Source organism: Bombus pyrosoma, linkage group LG7 (assembly GCF_014825855.1).
Source record: "Bombus pyrosoma isolate SC7728 linkage group LG7, ASM1482585v1, whole genome shotgun sequence".
NCBI classification, from domain to species: domain Eukaryota; kingdom Metazoa; phylum Arthropoda; class Insecta; order Hymenoptera; family Apidae; genus Bombus; species Bombus pyrosoma.
The window spans coordinates 16,579,684-16,594,066 of record NC_057776.1 but is presented as its reverse complement, the minus strand read 5'-3'; the positions used below and the strand labels follow the sequence as shown (position 1 = coordinate 16,594,066).

Sequence of the window (14,383 nt, the reverse complement as noted above, 5' to 3'; positions counted from 1 at the left end):
TAATCGTCGCTACCGACGCATCACGCGAGTAATCTCACCACAAGACACGCCATCGTTACTCTCTTCCGCGCAGCATCCCTTCTTTGAAGTTCCATCTGCTCGGAGCTAACGACTGAGCTCATAACCGTGGGATCCGAGCAGCAATCAGACCTTCCGAGCAAATCCCATTTTCCTCCCGTGAACGTCGTTGATTCTTCTTGCGATTCGTAACGGAGAAGACGTAAAGCGAGAAGGGCTATAAACCGACGGGAATTCGCTGGGCGAAAAGAAGCAGCGAGGCAACAACTCGATTTTCTATCCACGCCGATTCCTCGTTCCGTCTTTTCCGCCTCGCTGCCGACCGCGCATAAACCTCTTTTCCTCGAGCACACGCGACATCCTCTTGTATTCTCGAGCACACGCAACAGATCTATCAACGCCGCGAAAACTTTGCTTAACATTTTGCGACGCGTATCTGTCTGACGTAACGAAGGGGAACGACGAGATGGAGAGAAAAAGAAGAGAAAGAAAGACAAGAGGGAAGGGAAGAACGTCTCTCCTTGCCTTTCGTAGTCGGTATGCATCGTAAAGAAGGCAGAAGGGAAAACGAAGAGAGAAAGAGAGAGATATCGATTCTAAATAGAGAAGGGAAGTATAAAAATGAAAAGGGGCCAGAGTGAAAGAGAGACATGAAAATAGTAACGACAACTAAAGAATAGAAAGAGACATTTCATGGCGCCTCTCCGTCCCCCTATCCTAACTGTCGATCTTTTCATCGTAGGAAATTATTCGCGGCTGGCCTGCGAGATCCAGTTCGTACGGTCGATGGGCTACTACCTGATTCAAATCTACATTCCTTCGGGCTTGATCGTCATTATCTCGTGGGTGAGCTTTTGGCTGAACCGTAATGCGACCCCCGCTCGGGTGGCCCTCGGAGTAACCACTGTGCTCACCATGACCACCCTTATGTCATCGACGAACGCGGCATTACCGAAAATCTCCTATGTCAAGTCCATCGACGTTTACCTAGGAACGTGTTTCGTCATGGTGTTTGCCTCGTTGCTCGGTGAGTACTCTTACGTACTCTACTATAATACGTATGTACAAATATTGTTCGTTCTATATCGTTTATGTTAATCTTCGTATCTGGGAAATTTTATACCACGTCACGATTTCTCCGTAACAAAGGGAAATTCTCTGGCGTAGGGAAGTTCTCTATGTATCAATGTATCTTGTTTTATTATTTGCTTGGGATCTCTGTCTTTGCAGAATACGCGACGGTGGGTTATATGGCAAAGAGGATTCAAATGAGAAAGAATCGGTTCCAAAAAATCGCAGAAAGTATGAAGACAGCGAGGGAGAATCCAGGACCACCTGGAGTACCTGGTGATCACGGAGATCACGCGCCTAAGCAAACTGTGAGTGTAACATCGACCAATCTGTCGCGCCCCATTCATCTTTCTTTCCGATTAGAATGTTTCTGTTGCCGTCGACATTCCATACGCGTTATGCCTCTTTAGCCATGTAAATAGTTCGATCGAATTGATCGAATTGAAAAAAAGAAAGCAATTTCTAGCTGCGCAGTAGAATAGCGTTATCATTACTAGCAATCACGTTAGTGCTGCCACGTTACTTTTGCTAGTCCAACATTGCCTTTTTATCGTCCTATACCATCAATTATTTTCGCTACTTTTTCGCAAGTTTCAAGTTTTAACGTCATGACACGACACTTTCGACCACGAGGATCAACCGTATGGTTTATTCACGATAACCAGAGGTTCGATCCCCGCCGCGCACCAACATGAAAAACAGAGGGACGAAAAAAACGAAATATTTTTTTTGTCGTTCGAAAAACGAGTGAGCCGCGAAAGGTCAAAAGCTAAAAGGTTCTGTGAAAAGAATTCCCATTCGGTCGTGTTACGCCGGTCGGTGGTGGCGGTTGGTGTTCGGACATGCGATGCACTATAAATTTTCTTTTAATCTCGGGGATTGTGAAACGAGAACGAAAAATATTAAAGGGAACGCGGGAAGAGGGGAAGGCCAGGGGAGAAACGACAGACAGAAAGAAGACTAGAAAGAAGGCGGTGCCGTCGGATGGATTGCATTGCGGTATCGCGCGTAAAATGTCGCCAGGATAAGGCAGTTTAATTAATTTTGAACTGGATTAATTACTCGCTCTTTGACACGCCGTGCGGGCCGCACCGCGCGCGATATAAACAAGAACGCTTCGTGTCGCACGGCTCATTTCATCGGCCGGTTTTGCAGCTTCGGAAAAGAAAAAAAAATAGCACGCGGCAAAGAGAAAAGGAGCGAGGGGCGTTAATGAAAATGACACATAGATAAAAGCACAACGACGTTGCCCCGATGTCTTTCTCTCTGTTTTCTACTCTCAAACGTGATTAAACGCGGACACGAAGCTTGCATTAACGCGGAAACCGCTTCGTACGTCCTCTAGAATTCCATTACACTTCGAGCCACAGATTGAACGTAAATGAACGGTGGGAAATAAAGAAGTCGCGTAGATCTTAAAGTCAGGTGAGTCGCTTGATCCACAGTGACTCGTGAAAATATTTCAATACTTGCCATGGAAAACTTTTGCGTATATGTAGACTCTATGTGTTATATGAACACTATATAATATATGTATATCGTATATAAAACATCTTAAAATTTAGCTGTATAATAATACTCGACTGTCATGGTTATACTGTCAAAATGTGAAACCAAACTGAAAATATACGTAAGAATTACAAGATATTTACTCATAGAAATATATCTGAACAAAAATTAATCCACTACGTAAATAGCCATTTTAAACGTACATGAAGTGTTAAATATGGTCCGATTGAATTTAAATACTTCTTTAAGTAATCTACGTTTAAATACGTCTATGATCTCTGCGAAATATACATATACTACATATTTGTAATCGTGCAAATGTGTAAATGTACTCAATACATAGTTGTACCGAACGTTTTGTAATTTCTATATATATTTTCAGATTTGTTTCAAACATTATCAATATAATCATGGTAGTCGGGTCTTGTTACAATGCTAATGAAATCTAAGAACGTTTCATATTATGAATACACGTAATGTATTCACAAAAGATTTCTACAAGTACGCAAATACTTTTATGAGTCACTGTAGAATGTGAAATTACGGGAGAAAAAGAATAAAATATAGTAGAACTCGCGTTTGTCCATCCTCGATGTCGCATGCCAATCTACCAAAGTAAGGGGTTCTCCTCGAAAAAGGACACCCCACGCCGAACTGCCGTGTCTCTTGTAAGTGGTCCCGTGTTGTCCAGGAGGTGCGGTTCAAGGTGCACGACCCGAAGGCACACAGCAAAGGTGGAACGCTCGAAAATACCATAAACGGACGAGCCGATGAGGAGGTAGCGCCGGCGCCGCAACATCTTATTCATCCTGGCAAGGATATCAGCAAGCTCTACGGTACGACCAAATATTCTCTATCTCTCAAATTATCGGCTTATATCGATATTTTCCTTTTGTACCCCTTTTACGAGACATTAAAAAACCATTAAAAAGAAATGAAGTTAAAATATCTGATTCCCTAGGTTACCTATTCTTAAACTTTTAAGCTGAATTGGCAGTAATAATCGATAAGTATAGAAAATCCTTAAAACCAGAATTGAACAATTGCATAGCGAATTACATAGAAGAATGTTTCATAGTTATAAACTAACTCTATTCAAGCCTTTTCCCACCCACAGTCAATGGTAAAATTATTCTCCGACAAGAAGTAAGACACCAATGCATTAATAGAAAAATATATTTACATCTGTACACCACGATAATCGCTTTCTTTAAGAAAAAAGATACATAATATGAACATACATGCATATGATTTGTCCATTAAAACAAGTTAACGCATAGATGAATTTTTCTTGTCAGGTATGACGCCATCGGATATCGATAAATATTCCCGCATCGTGTTTCCTGTATGTTTCGTCTGTTTCAACCTGATGTACTGGATCATCTACCTGCACATCAGCGACGTCGTGGCGGACGATCTGGTGCTTCTCGAGGAGGCGAAATAAACGAAAAGAACGCGACGATCGCGCGTGTACGATGGACGAAACGTGCGGTCAAAGACAGATACGAAAGTATTGGGAACAGGGGGTAAAGTCGATTCGCAGCAGGAACTACGAAATAGGTCTAAAAATATTGAAAAAATAATCAATGTCCCGCCAGGACTAAAAGTCCTAAGAGTGCGACGGACTAAAAATAACGTTGTGATTACTTCGATACGAAGGGGGATGAATAAACTGTGCAAGCTAGATCGACATTGGCATCCTGGATCGACGAATAGAACTAGAAAAAGAAGAACGAAGAAAGTCGAAGCGAGAACGACTAAGGAAACGTATAGAGATCGAGGTTAGCGATTGTTAATGGCTAACTTGACCGCGAACACTGTTTCGATGTGAAATGGAAAGTGTCCAGACCAAAGACGTCGACGAAGAGGTAACAAACGAGCCGGGCGCCTCTGTGCTTCGATCGAGTAAGAGATAGAGACTGCCGCTGGTCAGACCGGTCGGACGACTAAAACGCGCTGTGACTACTTCGTGACATTCCAATCGTAGCGCGCTGATCGTAAATCTCCCTGCGCCTGCGACGTGATCTTCGATTTTACGCGACCCATCGCTTACTCTCGTTCCCATGTTTAATCGCGACGACGACGCGAGCGTATATTATCCACGATACGCGAAAGATTGAAAGTGGAAAACTTGCGATTGCTGGCAGAGAACGAAAACCAAAAAAAAAAAAAAATGCGAACGAAATAGAAAAACAGAGAACAGTAAAGAAAACAAATTCAAAAACTAAAACTGCGAATCCACGAGCGTGCATACCTTAAACATTGCCAGTATAGGTAACTAGGTCTTTAAAAAGGAAGAAGAGAATACCTTCGATATAAACACTTGTCAATTTAGCCACCATTATATACATACATATATACATACATATAAATAAATATATATATATACATAGTAAAAAAAAATTAACTAAACGTAAGGGAGAACACAAAATAAAAGCCCGTCAGTTCGAGACCGACGAATCGAGACGAGGCCGATGGAAAACGAGAAATTCTAAGAACGAGTCGATCGAGAATTCAACGATCGTCGCTCGAATGGCGCTCGAGTGTACATGTGATTGAGCAGAACGACGAAGAATCGCGTGAATCTGCGTGTGCGAGACCGCGTGACTGTGTGTGTGCGCGCGCGCCACTGTCCTACGTGTACAAGTGCGTGCCTTCGTGTGTGTCTGCTTGCGTGCCTATACATGTGTGTATATGTACGTGCGTATGTACGAGCGTGCGTGCGTACGTGCGTGCGTACGTGCGTGCATGCGTGCGTGCGTGCGTGCGTGCGTACCTGCATGCGTGCGTACCTGCGTGCGTGCGTGTGTGTTATTCTACGAGCGCCAGCGCACGTGTACGAAAGAATAAAGAGTCGAGGAGAAAAGGTTTTTGTTTCGAACGAAGACAAAAAACGGTTCACTACCGGAGACTGGTGCGACTTAATCCGTTAAGTAAGTACGTTTTAAGTATCTACGTATGTAAGGAGACATACGTGTGCATGTGCCGCGTAAATGCGTTACGTACGTACGCGCATGCACATTAGGTAATTACGTGCAGACACACGTACACGACTATCCGCGTGTCGACAACACACGAGGTAACGGATCCTCGAGAAGCGTCCTCGCGATGAAATACGATCGATCCTTCGTCTGTATCGAGCCAGAAGAAAGATCGATCGCGACGAATCGCAAAGCATCTCGATGGACGCGGCCGGATCGACGAGCGGAGCGAGCAACAATTTCAACGCGAGTCGCATCATTTCGAGGTAGAGCTGTTTTCTCGAATGTCTTTTTTATTGCCACGAACGTTATGTGTGTCCGTTTCATTTTATACCACTTTTTTACCATTTATAGAACTCGTCGGACGAAGCGACTTTTATATTTCCGTCACTTCTATGATCGCGATCCTCCCTCGGAATCGTGTAACTTCCGTGGAATCGTCGTGGCGCGCAACCCTGTACGTGTTCGTGTACGTGGCTCAACGGGGAGTAACTTTTTAGCTCGTACTACTACGTAGCCGCGAAAAAAAAAAACTGTTATACGTAGAGATCTACTCCCAGAACGTACGATTAGGTCGGACGTAAGAGTTATTCCAATTTTTCGCGAAATTATAAAACACGAGGTTGGGAGGGGCCAGCCAAGGAGGAGTCCGCAAATTGAACGCGAGCCGCTCCAGGCTGCGGAGTAAGCTTTTTTCCTCCCGTCGTTTTAGCGTTGAAACAGAACACGAAAAGAAAAGAGAGAAGCGCACCGCGATCAAACGAAATCAAACAGCTTTTTTCTGTTTAGTGGCACGCAGGCGTAGAGAAACGCTTTCGCGAAAACGATTTAAAATACGTCCTCGCTGAAGAATGCGGTAGAGAGGACAGGAGGGAAGAGAAGCGAGAGAGCGACGCGAGAATCTCGAGGAAACAGAAAAGAGAAAAGAGTAAAAAAGATCTCCCTTGAATCGTCCTTCTTTTAATGGTTCTTCTTAGTCGCGCGTCACTCTGCAACGAGTTATTCCCAACCGTAACCGTAAACGCAACGTAAACGCTCTTGTTTCCCATTCGAAATACTTGTGACGTTCTATCGAGCAAAACGACAAACGAAATTGTAAGCGAAGAACGGTGTCGCGATGGTTCGTGCGACGCTGTGCACAAAGCACATCCGAGAAAACGAGCAGCGATCGCATTTATCCTCGCGCGTGGATTAGTTTTACCGTCGAACACATGTACACCGCGGCGCGGTCCTTCCGTGGAGAGGCCCTTGGTCTTCCCCGGTAGCTGTTCCGTCTGTACGTTTTTGCTGAGTTAATTAACGCCAATTGTATGCCGTTCTACTTCCGTCTTTTGGATACTCCATGCTGTATGCTCGCATTTTTCCATCCACCATCTCTCTCCTACTCACTGTGTGCGACCGCGCGCGTTCACGGACACGGACCTTACCACATCCACGAATGCCAGAGTCGCACACACGAACGAGAATCATCTTGATTCCCCAAGTGCATATACGCATACGTACGTACGTACATGTAACACACTTCTGCCTTCCTGTCTCTCCTTTTCATTTCATCCCTCGTCCCTCTTTCTCTCTGTCTCTTCTGTCTCTTCCAACGTGGTTTGCTGGCTGCAGACTGGGTCGTGGAAGCTTGCCATTCAGGATATCGACCAGCTGACACGCCCAACCCGCCCACCACCCTCTATTCTTCTCTCTCCTTCTCACTGTCCATGCCTGCCTCTCTTTCGCTCAAATTCTTTCCCTGTCTTTCGCGTCTGTCTCTCGATCTCTCCGTTTCCTTCTTTTTCCCGAGCGCTCTCCGCCGCTCTTCTCTACAATCGCCAAACAGTCCGTTTGCCAGACGCTCTTGCTCATTGTGCATTTAATAAGGAGCTTCTTGCCTTGGTACTCTGCGAGAATTCTTTATAAAAGTAGGTAATCTTGCTCGAGGATCTCCTTGGTCGCCATCCCCCTCGAATATACGGAAGAAGTGGCCGAGGGAAGTTCGTGTTTGGCCGTCCCGTTCCACCAGCCTCCAAAAACCCGTACAACTTACGAGAGAACGACTGCCCCTTGATTAACCTCGCCACCACCGTCGTTGTTATCAGCGCGTTGCTTCACGCGTTTGCTTGTTATTACGTCGAACGATTGAACGATACACCGTTGAAGGGGCGACGCTCTTTCGATCTGTGTCGATCGAGCGAGAATACGATAGTCGAAGCGGTAATACGCACCTAAAGGAGATGAAGGCAAAAGGGTCAATCGATTCTGGCAGCGAGGTGGGACGGGACGCAGATTAACATTCTTAACCCTCGTTCGTCTCTTCGTTCTGCACGTATTATGATGATAATTGTAAGTAATATCGACGATACTTCCACGTCCGCCCCAACGGAAGCATTATTACGCAATTTATATATAATTGTACATCTGTTATCTACTTGGAGTCTCTATTATAGCGAAAAAGAAAGGGAAAAGGAACTAGCGTTTTATCGTTGTGATATATTCTACAGTGTCTATATGCATTTATTCATACGTATATCACGTATGCATTCATGCATACCCACGTGTTTGTACGTATGTACGTTATATACGTGTGCCTATTGTTTACGTTGAATCTATGAAGCCGTGTGTGCGCGTGTACACGAGGAACTGGCACGTCCACGAAGATGACGAGGGTAAGGAGCTCTTCCGTAGCGAGCGAACTATAATAGGTAGTTAGGCTAAGCTACAAGCGAATTATACCGATAGAACGAAGGAAAAGACCTTTCTCGATAAATCGTTTCGTTTTTCTCATCTTTTTCTCCATTTTATTTCTGCCGCCATGAACTACAAATTAGATAATAATCCAAGTGTACGAACAGAACACCGAGGGAACGAAACTGTAATAATAGGGAAAAGTCGGCAGACCGATTCGGTGGATCACGATAAATCGCAATCGTGTACACTCGAACATTTCCTGTCCATTTCTGCGCGAAATGATTACGTGTGCGTGTATATATATATACATATATATATATATATATATAAGCTTATTCGATACGTTTCGGCGGAAAGTAAACGCGCGTGAAAGCGGAAACGCAATAGATACGTTCCAAGCGGAAAAAGATAGAGAAATCTCATATAGGATGTAACTCATACCTCGTACGTATATATTCACACACCTAGACACACGCACACACATCTACCTACACAAACATATATAAATATATATAATCTATATTTTCGAAAGTTCATTCGAGGAATTCGTTTCTCTCACCGTTTAGATCTCGAGCACCCTCGAAACACCAGGTTACGTCGAGAACACGATTGGTTAACGATTGGCAAGCGAACAAACGTCGATTCGCGACAAAGTGTCGAAACGATAACGCTTGGAACTTTCTTAACGTTTCTCTTCCCCGACGGCGCCACGCGTGAAAAAACAGAGAAAAAAAGAGTTAAAAAAGGAGAAAGAAATTCTTAATCCGCGATATAACGTCATCACGAACAAGCTGACGCACGTGTTAAAACGTGCCTTGAAAATCGCGCGCCAGTTCCTCCGAACCGACCACGGTCAATTATTATTATTACTATGATTATTATTGCTATGATTATTATTATTATTATTATTATTATTATTATTATGATTATTATTGATACTATTATACTAATATATATATATATATTATATACATAAACGTTTTAAGGATGAAAAATAAGAAATTTACGACGATCTCTGTCCTCTGGCAGGATAAAAGACAAAAGAACAAAAAAAAAAGATGAAGAAAAGAAAATGAATAAGAGAAAAGGTGAAGACTCGCGTTACCGACGGTCACCTACGTATATATATAGATATAAATATTACCACGTAATTATATTACCGAAATGAAACGATATCGTTTAATTACCGGTCAGCACCATCGACGCGCGCGCAGGCATCTCGGCATTTAAACGAGACGAAACAAATGAAAGAGAAAGGATGAAACCGAAACATTAAAAAAAAAAAAAGAGAAAAATAATGAAAATAGGGAGAAAGAGAAGAAACCTATTAATACTATACAAATCGATCATCTTGTAAATACGAGTTTTATACAGAGCGATTGTATTCGTTAAAGAAAAAAAAAAAACAAAGAGTACCTACTGCGAAGTAATATATACATATTATATATATATACATATATATATACATATTATATATATATAAATATATATACGCAAATGTAGTGCACACGAGAATGTGACTGTTCGCACATATTTAGGTAAATCACTTTTAAAGTATAGGGAGAAAAAAAAAACAGAAGAAGTAGATTGGAGGCACGTCGGGGGACCGAAGTGAGTACGTACATTCGTTCGTTCGTTCGGTAATGAGTGATTAACTGGAAAAAATGTTGTTAAATTAGTGTGAGAGGAAAGAAGACAAAGAGAAAGAGAGAGAGAGAGAGTATTTAAGTATTTCAAATAAAAAAAAAAAATAAAAGAAAACGTAGCGAATGATTGATGCGCGGCGAGCGAGAGTATTTTCCAAAATCGACGAATCGATCGAGAATCGTGCACCAAACAACGTAGACGACCATACGACCACAATGTTCGAATTAGTTTACGATTTTCACGATTTTTCACGTCTACCCTAGAGAAATTCGTTGAGATATCGAACGAACGTGCAGAATCGAAACGATTCTAACGCTAACGATTCCGAAATAGAACCAAATCAATTACTCGATTTTATACGATCGTTCGAGCATCCTTGAGCCCTGTCACGAAGTTCGGGAAACGCGTAATTGCTCAAAACGAAACTCCTCGATCGGCGTACGCTTCGATGTGCACAGATTTTCATTTCCAATCAACGTTGTTTATTCGCGTGTAACAGCAGAACGCAAAGAATCTTGCTCTTGATCTTGTTTCTCATTGTTCGAGGATACTCCACGGAATATGCACACAGAGAGAAGAAAATGTTCCTATCGAGAGCGTAAAGTATTTTCTACGATAGATCGACCAAGTGGAATGAAGGTTTTTTTCGTCGGCACGATTCGATATCGTGGTCGATGGTCGTCCTCGTCGATGCACCGATATCGTAAATGAACAAGAAATCAAGCCACGGGCGTGCACACGACAAGACCATGTGAGTTCAAATCGCGTTGTAACGAAAACTGCCAACTTCATATTGCAATATACGTTTTAGTCAATCGTGGCGATGCACGGGGGGGAAAATAAAAATAATAAATCAGTCGACGAAACAAAGGAATTAGAGAAAAACAAGCACTAAGCGACTAAGGAATTGGAAAATCTGTCTGAACGGGTGTTAAACTCCTCGAGACCTATTTTCGGTTCGACGATCGATCGATAGCAGGAGAATACTCGGAGCAACGTTTCTCCCGTTGTATTTTCGTTGCACCCAGTTCGATTTCACGACGAACGATCCGCGGTTCGCTGCACCGCCGCTTTGCTGTTCGCGTCGACGCACGGGACGAAACGCGCGCAAGCTCAACGACCGCGCGAAACACGACGAACATTTCGATCAACTCGAATATAGCGATGTATCTTCGAACGGATAAACCGTGTTCAACGTGTTTTGTAACCTGTATCCGTTCCCTTAGGTTTCGTAGCCGAACAAAAGAACAAAACAATTTGTATCATCCTGCTCAAAATAAAATTAACACCGCCGGGTTACGAATATATACCATTGGGCGTGTCTCACTACACATACAAACATATGAATTGATTTGGCAGCCAACCTTTTTGATTTAGGAAAATTACAAAGTAGAGAAAAAGAAAGAAAGTGACGGAGAAGAATTGAATCGAAAGAGATACATACGTTCGGAGTAACTCGTTGCTCAAATCTCGGTTTTTAAGCGAAACGCCGATGTTAATGCGAACATTTCGTTTTAAATGTTGCTCGTAGCATATTAAAACAGATGAAAAAAGGAGAAATAAAATAACAAATATGTGAACTTTGATTGATCGATACTAATAAGATGGTTTACGTTAGACTCGAACAACTATCGAATATTTATAATTTAATTTAGCCTCCCGTTGCTTTCATACCATGCTGTGTGTTTATCAGCGAACGAGATTCTTGAGACTTTCATGACCTCGCTTTCTTGCAGTTTATATTGTTCGAGGTTCCAGCGGGTGTAAATCATTTTTACGATCTTAATGGATCTGCTTTAACGCCGTCGCGAGTACGACCGAGTTTATTCTCCAGGACAGCTTGCATTCTTTAAGTAAATTAACTTTTTATGATCCAGCGTCACGTATGGCGTGACGGTTAAACCGTACGTCGAGTTGATAAACGTTTTTCAAACGAAAAATTGTTGGTCTGTTGATTAAATAATAAAACGAAAGATCCAGTCAATTTAATACACTTAACATGGTATACTATATTTTTCATTGAGAAAAATATCAATGGAAAAGTCGAGGATGATATTGAGAAAGTTGTATATACTATGGATTCCAGTATTTCGGTACAAGTTACACGAAACACCAACGAAACTTCTCGCACTATTTTCCAAGAAGAAACGATTCACACTTTGAAACCTCGAACAATATTAGCAGGCGTCGGGCGTAAATATACGCGAGCGTATTCGGCGAGAACGGTGTATTTCTGTTCTCGGGTCTGATCAACGAGAAAGCATGTCCCGCTTCGTATTACGCAAGTTTGCAATTTCGTTCGCGTAGCTGCCAAAATCTTCCGGGATTTGGCACGTTTCTACGTTCGTAAACCGCTTGAAAACTTCGAAACCCCTTCGAATCGGAGCACTCCAACCCGCGTTACATACGGCGAAGAAAAATAAACGAGTTGTTCCAAGAGTATACTAAACCGGAGCCGTGCGGAACGTCTTCGATCGGATGGCGAACGACCGCGAATGTAAAAGATGCGGAATTCAACGGCCGAAGATCGGATACAGTGATCGTGCTCATGGACGACCGAAGGAAGAAGAACGAAAGTACGACGAGGTATCGCGCGACGGACTGTCTTGACGAGAGTATCAAATTCTAAAATGTATTTAATAACACACACTAATTGCATTATGTTGTAGAAATGTATTCTACGGTCGTTAACGATAAGAAGAACAATGTAGATACACGCGGTCAACACATTCACATATACATGTACGTACACGATATATAAGCAAAAACGAACACATACACGCATAAAGAATAATACTTATATACATGCATACACGCAGTACATAACACGATACAATATACACGTACACACGAAGCATACCCCGTAGATTGGGTGATTACCATCTCGACGCGATTATACATATATATAATTAATTATAAATATATATAAATATAAATACATACATATACCAGCACTTGGTAGATATAGGTACACCCATACGTTTACCTATACTACCTTAAGAAAGAAAATTAAATAAAATTAAACAAAAGGAAAACACATCTACGTGGCTGTAACGCGCCGATTCTACTAAAAAAAATAAAGAGAGAACGCGACGAGAAACGAAAAGAGAAGAATGGGCTAGGGGAGGAGAGGAGAGAGAAGAAAAAGGACGCGCGAGAATGGACAGTGTTGCATTTTGCACGACAGGGGCGTATATAGCAGTGCGAACATACATACATACATAACACACAATAGCGTAGACTTAATAGAATCCGTGAGAGTGTGGCTGATTTAATCGGGAGGGCGTGATTCGTCCGTGAAAGAATGTCCGCGTGTACACTATTGCATACGTGGTACGTGCGTGAGTATCTCCGTGGTCTGTATTTTATTGCGGAAGTTCCTGTTCCTCGAGAATTAACGAGAAGACATTTAGACGAAGACGATGATAACGACGATGCAAGTAGTCGAGAGCGGATGACAAAGTCGAGCCGTGAGAGTCACCGAGTTTTTGTAGATCCTTAAAGAACAAAAAAAAAAAAAAGAAAAATAAGAAAAAAATATACCGATTGCGCGGGTGCCTCGATATCTGCCCGATTGTTCGATCTTTTTCCTGCGTTTCGTTCGAGAAGAGTCGAGAATCTCGTTTTGCAACCACGACCACGAAAAACATTTTTGTCCGTATGAGAAACGAAATAGAATCGATTGGCGAATGTGATATACCTATATTTCCTTTTCAGATTAGAGAAACGACGAGAAACAATATAGAGAATATAAAGAAAAAAAAAAAAAAAAAGAAAAGAAAGAACGGGCAGATTACGGTACGCCCTTAATATATGATTAGCCGTGCGCCATTAAAGAAACCGTTTTTTGTAATATCCGAATAAAATGCATGGTCGACGACAACGTATATAAATATCAGCTCAATTACCATGATCGTCCCACAGAAAGGCGACTGTCCGCTGAAGAATAACCAATCCCACCCTGTCAACGAAAGGCTATTGGAGAACGCGCGTGCATAGACGAAAATTTATCCTCGTAATCACGACTATATAGATTACGCGATACAAACGAAAATTCTATCGACGAGAAGGCAAAGTCTAGGCTATCTTTAACGCTCACCGAACGCCAAATAGAAAATTGTTCGTTATATTCGAGAGAAACGAGAGCGATTTATATAACCTACCAAAAGACCAAAGAATACACGAAAGGCGAAACTCAACGAAAGCAACGTTCAGTCTTTGATACTTTCCAAACCTAACATCTTTTCGTTACTCGCGTTCCACTATTGCTCTTCTTCTATTTTTGTTCCTTGTTTTTAACGCTATTCTGGTGATATTACGCTTGATCCTCTTTGTTGCGCAACAACATGAGCAAACGCTAAACCGCGCCCGTCGTGTTACACGAATCGCGTAAATCGAATTACAGTGTCTCTCGACCGATCTCACTCGCGATAATTTCAACGAGCATCTTAACAACTGGAGCAACCGAAGCTAGCTTTCTT

The 14,383-nt window shown here is 42.3% G+C and overlaps 2 protein-coding genes across 15 annotated transcripts in view; one reads left to right on the top strand and one right to left on the bottom strand.

Annotated features, from left to right (window-relative positions):
• The window catches only part of LOC122569385 (gamma-aminobutyric acid receptor subunit beta), a 93,323-nt gene extending 79,534 nt beyond the window's left edge, over nt 1-13,789 (top strand). For 5 of the 14 annotated variants that reach the window (XM_043730356.1, XM_043730357.1, XM_043730350.1 and 2 more), the window contains 4 exons: nt 761-1,045; nt 1,249-1,397; nt 3,272-3,434; nt 3,897-13,789. In XM_043730356.1, the coding sequence (XP_043586291.1) occupies nt 761-1,045; nt 1,249-1,397; nt 3,272-3,434; nt 3,897-4,042 (743 nt within the window). In that variant the 3' untranslated portion in view covers nt 4,043-13,789. The remainder of the gene's footprint in view (nt 1-760; nt 1,046-1,248; nt 1,398-3,271; nt 3,435-3,896) is intronic. The other 9 variants (XM_043730362.1, XM_043730361.1, XM_043730363.1 and 6 more) reach the window with 3 other exon arrangements.
• LOC122569396 overlaps nt 1-14,383 on the bottom strand; it is an 84,363-nt gene that overhangs the window by 17,383 nt on the left and 52,597 nt on the right. The gene's annotated exons all lie outside the window — the stretch shown is intronic.